This window comes from Sorex araneus, chromosome 6 (genome assembly GCF_027595985.1).
Source record: "Sorex araneus isolate mSorAra2 chromosome 6, mSorAra2.pri, whole genome shotgun sequence".
NCBI classification, from domain to species: Eukaryota; Metazoa; Chordata; class Mammalia; order Eulipotyphla; family Soricidae; genus Sorex; species Sorex araneus.
This window is the reverse complement of record NC_073307.1, coordinates 109,413,766-109,426,612: the sequence shown is the minus strand read 5'-3', so window position 1 is coordinate 109,426,612 and position 12,847 is coordinate 109,413,766. Positions and strand designations below refer to the sequence as shown.

Genomic DNA, 12,847 nt, shown 5'->3' with positions numbered 1-12,847 from the left:
GGCATTAGCCTTGCATGTGGCCAACGGGGATTTAATCTCTGCATCTCATATGGTCCCACAGCACTACCAGGAGTGCTTCCTGAGTGCAGAGCCAGGAGTAACCCTTGAGCACGGTGGATGTGACCCAAAAAGCATTATATTATTTTCCATCCTAACATTTGCTTTCTATTTTCCCTTTCAGGGTGCAGTAAAGATTTCCAGTAGAGATGGAGATCAGAAACTACACAACTGTGACAGAATTCATTATTCTGGGGCTAACAGAGGACTCTACAGTTTCTGCCATTTTATTTATTCTTTTTCTAGGAATCTATGGGGTCACTATTATAGGCAATATCAGCATAATTATGCTAATCAGAAACAGCCCTCAGTTGCATACCCCTATGTACCTTTTCCTCTGTCACCTGGCCTTTGTAGACATTGGGTACTCCAGTTCAGTCACACCTATCATGCTCGGGGGTTTCCTCAGGGAAAGAATCACCATTCCTTTTGCTGGTTGTGTGTCCCAACTCTGTTCTGGGGTCACATTTGGGACAGCTGAGTGCTTCTTCCTCGCTGCCATGGCCTATGATCGCTATGTAGCCATCTGCTCACCCCTTCTCTACTCCACCCACATGTCCCCCAGAATCTGCATTCTTTTAGTGGGAACATCCTACTTAGGTGGGTGTGTGAATGCTTGGACATTCACTGCTTGTTTACTAAGGCTGTCCTTCTGTGGGCCAAATAAAGTCAATCACTTTTTCTGTGACTATTCTCCACTTTTGAAGCTTTCTTGTTCTCACGATTTTGCTTCTGAAATCATCCCTGCCATCTCTTCTGGTTCCATCATTGTGGTCACTGTGCTCATCATTGCTCTCTCTTATGTCTACATCCTTATCTCAATCCTGAAGATGCGCTCCACTGAGGGGTGCCAGAAGGCCTTCTCCACCTGCACCTCCCACCTCACTGCAGTCACTCTGTTCTATGGGACCATCACATTCATTTATGTGATGCCCAAGTCCAGTTACTCAACTGAACAAAACAAGGTGGTGTCTCTGTTTTATATGGTTGTGATTCCCATGTTGAATCCTCTCATCTATAGTTTAAGGAACAAGGAGGTTAAAGAGGCCATGAGGAAACTGATGGCTAGACACATTGGTGTTCGCAAAATAATCTGATTTTAATTATAAACTCTAAAAGAACCTGCCCTGAGATGAAATAATAATGTATTAGTAGATCTCAGTGCACACTTAGAATTCTAGACTCACATATTTCATGAAAATTGCTATCAAAACAATTTTTAATTTAAAAATAATATTAATCCACCAAAGTAGGAGCATCCAACAAAAATCTTTTTTGCTCCTTTCACCACTTTTACAAGTACAGTTTTGCATCTAAAAGTGCAAGTATGCTTTAGTTCCTTAAACTGTAGAAAGCAAGGTTTTGCTCTATGGAATTAATAGCTCTACACACTTGAAAGTCCCAAAATGGGAAATAGAGCGTAATATTTTCTTCAGATGCCAAGACTTTGGCATCTGAAATAGGGTATCCACATTGCACAGATAGTGTAAGATCTGAGTTCAGTGATGTTGATAATTACTGTCAATCTTTCTTTCATTGCTTTGTGATTTGAACCCGAACCAAAGGATACTCTTTATGTTACTGTAGGCCAGTCTTGTCAAAAAAACTCAGATGATTTCCCAAATCACCATTTAAGATCTCCCCTTTTAGGAATTCATTCCTAATTTTACATTTAAGAGTATTCAAAAGAGAAATGATTTGAGATAATTGGAATGAACTTTTAGATAAATTGGCTCCTTTCTAGATGAAGAAGAAAATTTCTGTTTTTATTTTTCAGGTTGTTTTAATTTTGTCAAATGCATGTATGTAGTTCTGTAATATATGTAAACAATGTCTTTTTCTCTTAGTCCTGTTACATCTGATGCCAAAATTCTCAGATATTTTTGTATATAATTTGACTGGTACTATGATAAAAGCCTTGAAAATACCAATCATACCTGTTTCATTTATAAAACTTACACTTGTTTTTGTTATTCCAGACATCTTTTTTGTTTCTCCCCTGTTTTCCTATATAAATGCTTAAAAAATAAAGACAGAATAATATTTTTAGGAACATGACTTTTTACTTTAGTAAAATATAAACACCCAATAAATTTGAATGAGATTATATCTTTTAAAAATATAGTCATTAGCAGTTACTCTGCTTCTACCACATTAAGTCCGTAGTGATGTTGCTTCTTAGGGTTGCAGGACATTCCTCTCTTTTTTCCTATTTTCTAACAGCCAATTAAACATCCATCCAAGAAAAAAAGTGCCTCAGAAGGTATTGTGAGATCCAGTAAAATACATGATGGAATCCAGGAGCAGTTTCTCGACCTATGTATCTGCTAAAAGTCAGAAAGATTTCTATGTGAGCTATAAAAGCAGCAGGCACCAGTGAAACTATCCCAAACCTCTTTGTCCTGCGTCAAAAAAAGTGGAGAGTGATGATTTAGGAAAGAGACACGTTGGGAGTTGAATTAACCAGCATTACCCTCTTCTCTGAGTTCAGGTGTACAATGCCTTGGATGGCTGAGAACAGCCTCCTCAGCAGAAGAAAAAAGAGATGAAGGGCTCATGGATTGATGGTTAAAATGGCCCATTTAATGTAAAGCTGTTAGCACACTTGTAGAACATCTGAGGGAGCTCAAAGTATAGGAGGTATAGGACTCCACTTAGGTGTGATTAATTATTTACAGAATTAGAGTGTTTTGACAAAGGCAGTTCTCTTGGAGGAAATAATGCAAGGAAACACTCTGTCTCCCGGGAGCATCTGTATTAACTTTCTCTTTCCCTTGATACTAGTACTTATTAAACAACCAAGTTTACTTCTTACTAATATTTGCAATTATTTGTTTAAACACAGTAAGAGATATAGATTCCAAAACTAGTTCTCTGGGCGCTGAGGGCAAGCAAGGCTTTTACTGTAAATCCCAGACTAAGTCCTCTGGCTGGTTTAGCTTTTCCTTTTCCATGGGATTCTTTCTCAAGTCATCATGGCTTGCAACAAGACCATGCTTTTATGCTTTCTAGACTGTTCCATTTCGGTGCTGGGATAACTTTGCTTTTCTTCCTGTGTCCATCCAAGTCCCATGGCAGAATCCCCCTTTTTAGGGTATAAGGAATTATGGCAACCAAAGCCTTAGTCAAGTAATTATGATGGATATCCAGGAGTAGATATAGCATTGTAGTTCTATCATCCCGTTGTTCACTCATTTGCTCGAGCAGGCACCAGTGACGTCTCCATTGTGAGATTGTTACTGTTTTTGGCATGTTGAATATGCCACAGGTAGCTTTCCAGGCTCTGCCCTATGGGTGGAATATTCTTGGTAGCTAGCCAGGCTCTCTGAGAGGGACGGAGAAATTCAACCCAGGTCGTCCGAGTGCAAGGCAAACAGTGTACCCACTGTGCTATCGCTCCAGTCCAGGAGTAGAAATATTACAGAGTTAATCAACTTCCAAATATTAGAATCATTGCATTAATAGTCTCTCTGTGTTTCAGCAAAGAACGTTGTTCTATAGTAAAATATGAAAAAGTTTTAGGGGAAATAGAAAAGCAAGTATTTCACTTTATAGTGAAATTCAGAAATACAAAATTCAGAGTCATCAGAAGGCTTCACCTTACTAGTAACCAAGCCTGACTTGGGAATTTAGTAGCTAACAATGAGAAGTGAAGCACAAAGGAAATGTTAAAGATAAACCCAGGGGATTAGGGGAGCTCATAAGAGCACTGTAAGTTTCTCTGTGGGCTGGGAAAGGGGAAATTCACCAATGACACCTAAAGCAGGGTTAATATCCAACACTCTTCTGTCAAAAAAGGAAACAGCATGAGTGCTTGATTTCCCCAGAGTACAGGAGAAATTCATTTTTAAAAAGAGTGATGATATATTCCTTCTCTCAGTGAGACAAGGAATCCGGAGTTCTGACCTCTGTCGACGGTCAAAAATTAGGGATGCTGTCTCGTTTGCCAAAGCATCAAAAATCAGATGGACCGGTCATGTAATGCAATTCAGAGAAGACCACTGGACTAGAGCTATTACAGACTGGATTTCACGGGAAGTCAGAAGTTATGATATATTGTGATCTGATAAATAATTCAAAATTGCTAAGTGGGGAAAAATAGCATGCCACAAAAGAGAAAGAAAGGATAATTTTTTAAATGATAAGATTAACAAAAAAATAGAAGTGACACAAAGAACCCAACAGAAATCTGGAACTGAAGAATTAATTGTATGAAATGAAATGAAATGACAAAAATGTCATAGCTGAGTAAAGCAAATAAAAGACTTAGTAAGTGACCAAGAAATTAGGACAATTTTTGCACAATGCGTCAGAGGAGAATAAACAGTTTTAAAAGATAAAGCAAAGGGGAAAAAACCCGATCTAGACAGTCAGATTCATAAAGGGAGTAAAAGTCCTTATCATCTTAATGCAAAGAGACCTATTACAATGAAAACAAAATAATCCAAAAGATAAAGAATCTTGGGGCTGGAACAATAGTACAGCAGTTAGGGTGTTTACCTTGCCTGTGGCTGACTGGGTTCCATCCCTGGCATCCCATATGGTACCCAAAGCATTGCCAGGAGTAATTCCTGAGTGCAGAGTCAGAAGCATCGCCGGGTGTGACCCAAAAAGAAAAAAATAAAGAAAGAATCTGGAGCAATAGCACAGCGGGTAGAGTATTTGCCTTGCACGCAGCCCACCCAGGTTCTATTCCTCCATCTCTCTCGGAGATCCTGGCAAGCTACCGGAGTATCCCACCTGCATGACAGAGCCTGGCAAGCTCCTCATGGCATATTCTATATGCCAAAACCAGTAACAACAAGTTTCACAATGGAGACGTTACTGGTGCCCGCTCGAGCAAATAAATGAATAACGGCACGACAGTGCATACAAAGAATCTTTAAAAAAAATACTAGAGGGTCTAGAGTGATAGCACAGTGGGTAGGGCATTTGCCTTCCCTTGGCCAACTCAGGTTCAATTCCCAGCATCCCATATGGTCCCCTGAGCACGGCCAGGGGTAATTCCTGAGTGCAGATCCAGGAGTAAACCCTGTGCATTGCCAGGTGTGACCCAAAAAGCAAAAATAAATAAATAAATAAATAAATGCAGGAGGGCTAGGGTGCGGTAGGGGAAGTTTGTGATTTATACCCCCGCCCGAGTCTATCAGTAGATTTCCTAGTAGAAATCCTATCTGGAAGAATGGAATTTATATATTGCAGTCCCTCTCCCCGCACCCCACCATAGATGTCTTTAAAATAACCACTTGGAAAAGTGTGGTTATTTAAATTTCTTTGGTAATAATTCTACTTCTTCAGGGAGAACATGATAGGACATGTAGCCAATTCCTGTGGTGCCACAGGACCTACGGTTAACCCTTTGGAAGACCAAAATTCAAAACTAAGCAGAGAAAAATTGCTGCTAATACAGAATTACATAGAAGAGATGAAGTTACTTGTATTTATTCACACCAGTTTTTGCTTTAGTTTCCCCCCGTGGAAACTAGCACCAACTATCTACAAGTCAAGAAAGTGCCATCCTCCTACAGCATCACTGCCCCTCACTCTCAATGTATGGTGTTGTTGCCTGCCCACTGTTGCATAGCAACATGTAGGATTTTCTGGGACAGGTGGTCTGCAAAATTGGTGATTGCCACACGTGCCACTGGGGGTTCCTTCATGTCCTCCTTGAAACTAGATGAAGAAGGCTTCCTACTTCTGTAACTCAGCATGATACTCTCTGGGTCTATCCATGCAGCAGAAAATTGCATGATTTTATCTTTATTAAATAGCTAAATAGTAGTATTCCAGTGCGTGTGTTTGTGTACGTTCGTGTGTGTGTGTGTGTATGTGTGTGTGTGTGTGTGATAGTATTTTTTATCTAGTCATTTGTGGACACGGGTTATTTCCAGATTTTGCTTATTGTGAATAAAAAGGTTTGGTAGTAGTTGTTATCTAAAAATGGAAATACTTACATTTTAGAGGTACAATGGCACCACACATGCCTGCCACCAACATTCTAATGTCTTCCCACCACTATCTTTTCTGTCTAATCCCTGACACCTGGTATCCTCAATTTTGTCAGCATCTAAGGGTTTATATTTATTGGACATTCTCAATTTCTTCACTTTGCTTTTTTATATACCACATCTGAATGAGGTCATTCAGTATTTGTCACTCTTTCTTATTTATTTTGCTTAGCATGAGTCCCTCCAATTCCATCCATGTAGTAGCAAATTTTTATAGAGGTCTTCCCACTGGTGATTGTGACTAAGAATCTACTCTCAGAAATACTTAGCCTAGAAGTGGGGGCCCGGTGACTTGGTGTCAGTCTGGCAATGCTCTTCTGCAGATTTCTGACAGTGCTGACACATCAGGGCCACACCCTCTCATGCTCAGGGACACCAGAGCTACTTAACATCTGGAGGTGCCAGGGATCGGACTCTGTATCGAAAGACGTGTTCTATCCCTTTGAACTATTTGTCACCTACATAGCAAATTTTGTATGTGGGAAGGCCACTCCTGATTCCACTCCTGAAGGCCAGACTCCATGGTAACACTGTAGCACTGTTGTCCCATTGTTCATCGATTTGCTCGAGCGGGCACGAGTAACGTCTCCATTGTGAGACTTGTCGTTACTGTTTTTCGCATATTGAATATGCCACGGGAAGCTTGCCAGGCTCTGCCTTGCGGCGAGATACTCTTGGGAGCTTGCCGGGCTCTCCAAGAGGGAAGGAGGACTCGAACCTGGGTTTGTTGAGTGACTCCCTGGTACTAGGGATTAAACCACAGGTCTTACATATGTAAGGCAGATACACTTCAACTTGAGTTACACCCTCATTTTAAGTACGACTGTTTTGTTTTTTTCCCCTAGGATGTTTTATGGAAGCCTCATGGTAACAACAAGGCAAATGCTTACAACAGGTTTACAAAATAGAGAAGACAAAACATACCACCACATAAAACACTAATATGCCGAAAACAGTAACAAGTCTCACAATGGATACGTTACTGGTGCCCGACGAGCAAGTAGATGAACAATGGGATAAACAGTGCTCCAGTGTGAAAATCTTTCGATGAAATAAACAACAAAAAACATTAATTTCTTTAAACATCAGAATAAATGATATTTTCATTTTCAGACCTCTTGGTTTAGTAGTCATGACAGAATTTTGAAATTTGGTTTTAGCTCCTTGAACTTTTAAATATTAAAATTCCAAAAATAGGGGCCGGAGCGATAGCACAGCGGGTAGGGCGTTTGCCTTGCACGCGGCCGACCTGGGTTCGATCCCCGGCATCCCATATGGTTCCCCAAGCACCGCCAGGAGTAATTCCTGAGTGCAAAGCCAGGAGTAACCCCTGAGCATCGCTGGGTGTGACCCAAAAAGCAAAAAAAAAAAAAAAAAAAAAAAAAAAAATAAAATTCCAAAAATAAAATCACAGTCTTTGCTTAAATTAGCTACCTATTTCTCTCTCCTGAATTGTGACTCATATTACTCCAGGGGTCACATTTAATAGAAAGAGAATACCATGATGTCTGTTGGGAATATTTTATAATTTCAAGGAATAAAAGGAAGTTTTGCTTGACTTCCGGCCAAAAAACTGTTAGTTGATTTACATGTATATGTGGTATTATCATTTTTACTTCTACCAGTATTTCGGAGTAAAAGAGCAGAAATGAAAGACACAAGACTCAAGCAAGTTTTCTTAGCACTCTTCTACACTTATTTAAAGGAGGATTTTTTCCACATGTAAATTGCACTAAAGGCCAGGCTCAGTATGGTTTTGGTTTACATACAATTTGGAACACAGGCTCACCTGTCAGCCCAAACATGGTCAATTGAGAAGGATTAGTCATAACATAACAACATGTTTATATTGCAATGTAACAGCAGAAAAAAATTACAGATATGTTTGATCTATAAAGAAAAACTATTTCTAGTATTTCTCCATCATCAACAATCTGTCTTGAACCCTCTTCCCAAGTAAGACAACAGTTTTTATATTTATCATGATGTCAACTAAGTATAGCCAGTGTGGATGTGTTCTTTAATTCACTGTGATGCTGATGGACCCCTGGGTGACTTTTGTGAAGCAGAGGAGAGAGACAGCCACTTTCTCATGAACCACCCCTGCCACTCCAGGACTGGCTGGGAAGTCTAGGACTGGTGAAGTCTGTGAAGAGCCCATGCACGGCACAGACCTTAGATCCCGCCAGTCCCACTGGATAGCCATCAAGACACACCTGACATCCACTTGTCCTGTGCAACCCGGAGTTTATCCCCACCACCCTATTCTTGGGAGCCATAGACTAAGGCTGAAGCCAGGAATTGCTCTTTTCAGAGAAGGAAAGTCAGTCCTAGGCCTTATCAAGGCCTGTCAGGTTTTTGCCTTTTCACAGAAAAGAATTTCAAGAGAGAGGAGCAGCTAAGCAAAAACAGACTTTATTTGAAGGTTTTGAGAAAGGGGAAGAAGGGAAGAGAGGGAGAGAGAGGAGAGAGAAAGAGAGAGGGAGAGAGAGGAGAGAGAAAGAGAGAGAGAGACAGAGACAGAGAGAGACAGAGACAGAGAGACAGAGACAGAGGGACAGAGAGACAGAGAAAGAGATACTCAAGAGAAATGTGGTCTCCAACGATAGAGAGCCTCTCCCCATCACACATTTAGCATTAGATATGAAGGAACAAATCTCAACAGGGGAGATGCAGGTGATACAGATGCTTGGGCTCCACAGGCACTTGGCCATGACATGAGGACACAAGCAGCACATGGGCTCAGACAGCATTTGTGCATTATTCCTGGTTCAAGTTGTATTTTAAAGCCCCACGTGGGGCTTCCTACCTAGGTCAGAGTCCATTACTAGAGTGGTTGCCAATGGGGTAGATTTGGGATAAGTTGGTGGTCTTCTTTGAAAAATCCTTTTAGAAGGATTTCCACTTTTCTTTGAAATTCCTTCCTAGAGCTAACATAGAACCAGAGAAGGCTGTTTGGGTCATACCTGGTGATGTTCAGGGGTGATACCTGGCTCTGCACTCAGGAATTCCTCCTGTGGGTGCTCGGGGACCCTGAGGGTGCTTGGTATATGGGATACCATTGATCATACATGTGCAAGGCAAGCACCCTACCTGCCTGTACTTTGCTCTGGCCCCTCCACCTCATTTTAACCTAAAGTAATTAGCATGTCTTCAGATACTTAAGTAAAGTACTTACCTATTAATGTATATTCAGTATATAAAGCTTGTGTTACCTTTTAAGAATTGGACTTTAGTAGTAAGTATTTATTAATCAGAAAATCAAAGAAACTTAGAGCCGATATTTATCTCTAACTTAAGATATGGTACTCTCCAATGACTATTCAGTGAAAGTTGTTATATGTCGATACCATGAGAAAAGCAGAAGAATAATTTGACCTCTTGAGAACTGACAGAATCCTAAAAGATTACTTTGTATATATGTGAATTGATTACTCAATATCACTGCAGAACATAATTAGCTCCATGAAGCTTTGAATTCTCATTTGAGTGTCAAGAATCTTCAGAGATTTATCCCCAAAGGTAAAAACTAAAAACGTATAAAAGAGCTATATAACCATGAGAACTTTGATCTGTTATGGAAAGATGAGTGAACTATTTCAAAAGGTAAGATTCTGGCTATGACAACAAATATTATACATTTATTTTTAAAATTTTGCTTCAGAGTACTGTGCTTCCAAATATCATAACTGTTTTTCACAAGCAGTAGTTGGAAAACAGGAAAGAAGTAATTAAACCATCAATTGGTAGCATAACATATTCACTCTACCCGGTGTACCATCGCTCCAGTGCCAAAGGTGGAAAATTTTAAGATTTAATTAAACTTGAGCCAAGTTAGTGATCTTTTTACAGTTTTTAAAGACTACATATTATTTAGCAACATATATATATTTAAGCTATATATATTTAGCAATATATTATTTTGAAAATAATATGTTCTATGAAACTTCAGTATAAAATATTATTTTCGTAGAAACTGATAATATAGTTTGTTTTTCTAATGATGGATCAGCATTTTTGCAGAGTGAACACCATATATGAACATCAGTGAAAATCACCTCACTCCTGTTTCCTAATTAACTACTTAATAAAGCACTAATTATTATTTTTTTTTGGCTTTTTGGGTCACACCTGGCGATGCACAGGGGTTACTCCTGGCTCTTCACTCAGGAATTACCCCTGGCCGTGCTCAGGGGACCATATGGGATGCTGGGGTTTGAACCCGGGTCGGCCGTGTGCAAGGCAAACGCCCTACCCACTGTGCTATCTCTCCAGCCCCACTAATTATTTTTTAAAAGACTGCAATTATTGAAGTATTGTGGGTGTCAATACATTTAGTATTAAAAAATGAACAACACTGTTCAATGTTCATGAATATAGGACTGCAACACTCAACACCAGAGTGTCCACTTTCCTCCACCATATCCCATGATATGTCCCAAACCACACCCATGTAGGCCCCTTTCCCTAGAAAAAAATATTTAGTTCTGATGACTTTGACCATTTGTTGTTCCCTTACTAAGCTTAGTTTTTATCTCATTAAAATTTATTTAGACACTGATTTACAAAATTGTTCATTATACAGTCATTAGAGGCATTCAATGTTCTCACAACAATTCCACCGCCAGAGTGACATACCCTTCTCCATATCCCTATTTAACCAAACTTCCCCCTTAATGGGCACAAAATAACTTATTTTATATTGCTTGTTACAACTAAATATCTCATATTTTCTCTCTCTTTCTCTCTCTCATCTCTCCACACTCCCTTTCTTCCCCTCTCTTTCTTACTCTTTCTCTCTTTAATTGTGCAAGAGAGAACACCTACATATATAGGTGAATAGAGATAATCTCCTAAAATTCCACAAAACTGCAAATCAATGATAAATTGATATAGTAAAATAATTTTTTATAGTAAAGTAAATTTTTTTCAGATACAGTAATATTTAACTTTAAATTTTATGGTAGCATTATTTAACTTCATTTTATATGTTTATTAGTAGTACATTATCTCAGAATTTTTGGGACTTCATATTCGGATTCTACAACTGTTATGTGCCTTTTAATGTTAAGTAAATTCTGTAACTGATCTTATTCATCCATAAAATAGTGACTATTAATATAATTGGATTCCAGTGGAAGAGAAATATACATAAAAATATATACATCTTATTTGTATTCTTATTTATCAAGCATTTCATAAGTTCTTCACATTTTTTTATTGTAAAACTTCAATGAACATATGTTTAATTGTGTTTACCATTATAATTTGCTATTCTTTAATTTGTATATTGTTTTCTTTAGCCTGAAAACCATAATAGTGTCGATATGGAAATTATACAATATCAAAAAAGAGACATTAATTAATAAAAACTTCTGGGGTTTCTGCTAAAATAAAAAGAGATCAATTTGACATATAAATATGCACTTATGCTTAAATATTATTTTTGCTATGAATTTCCATATGTATTAAAAAATTAAACTACTGAATTTATAACTTTCTTCAGTAATATTTTAGCTATTCTTCATTTTCTCATGGATTCCCTGGGGAACAGAAACTACACTATAATAACAGAGTTTATTTTACTGGGCTTAACTGATGACCCCATTCTTCGAATCATCCTCTTCCTGATCATCCTTTGCATCTACCTGGTGACCATCTCTGGCAACCTCAGCACAATCACTCTTATCAGGGTGTCTTCTCAGCTCCATCATCCTATGTACTTTTTTCTGAGCCATTTGGCTTTTGTTGATATAGGCTATTCATCTACTGTCACTCCCAACATGCTTGTAAACTTCTTGGTGGAGAAAAACACAATCTCTTATCTGGGATGTGGCATCCAGCTTGGTTCAGCTGTTTTCTTTGGGTCATCTGAGTGCTTCCTTCTGGCTGTCATGGCCTATGATCGCTTTGTGGCAATCTGCAACCCACTGTTGTATGCCAACAAAATGTCCACACAAGTCTGTGTACAATTACTGGTAGTGTCTTACACAGGTGGTCTTCTCAATGTTTTTGTTTTCTCTGCTTCATTCTTTTCTTTGTTCTTCTGTGGACCAAATGAAGTGAATCATTTCTTCTGTGATTTTGCTCCTTTAATTGAACTCTCATGTTCTGATGCCAGTATCTCTGCAGTTGTCCCCTCCTTTACCGCTGGCTCCATCATTGTGGTCACAGTGTTTATCATAGCCATCTCCTATGTCTACATCCTCATCACCATCCTGAAGATGCGCTCCACTGAGGGGCGCCAGAAAGCCTTTTCCACCTGCACCTCCCACCTCACTGCAGTCACTCTGTTCTTTGGGACCATCACATTCATTTACGTGATGCCCAAGTCCAGTTTCTCAACTGACCAGAACAAGGTGGTGTCTGTGTTCTACCTAGTGGTGATCCCCATGCTGAACCCCCTCATCTACAGCCTCAGGAACAATGACATTAAAGGAGCTTTGAAGAGACAGCTTGCTAGAAAGATATTTTCTTAGTGTAGCATGTTATTTTATATTTTAATATTATTTTTAATAATATAATAAATAGCATATATTTGGTAAAAATATAGTCAATTAAATGCCATAATAATTTTTATTGAATGTGTGGATTGAACATTTTAATATCAAATTATAAGTCAGACATCCATGGTGAGTCAATGTCACTGTCACTGTCACTGTCATGTCACCCCATTGCTCATTGATTTGTTCGAGCGGGCACCAGTAACATCTTTCATTTTAGATTTAGTTGTCATTGTTTTTGGCACATCCAATACTCCATGGGTAGCTTGCCAGTCTCTG

General features: G+C 39.0%; 2 protein-coding genes across 2 annotated transcripts; both read left to right on the top strand.

Moving 5' to 3' along the window:
- Positions 1–206: 206 nt before the first annotated feature.
- LOC101536863 (olfactory receptor 508-like) lies at positions 207–1,198 on the top strand. Its single transcript, XM_012933828.2, is given in 2 exon segments — positions 207–1,122; positions 1,125–1,198. Coding segments are annotated over 2 exon segments (990 nt in total).
- A 10,401-nt stretch (positions 1,199–11,599) lies between these two features.
- Positions 11,600–12,544, top strand: LOC101544975 (olfactory receptor 502-like). The gene has a single exon (XM_012933854.2). The coding sequence runs from the start codon at positions 11,600–11,602 to the stop codon at positions 12,542–12,544; it is 945 nt and encodes a 314-aa protein (XP_012789308.2).
- Positions 12,545–12,847: the final 303 nt, after the last annotated feature.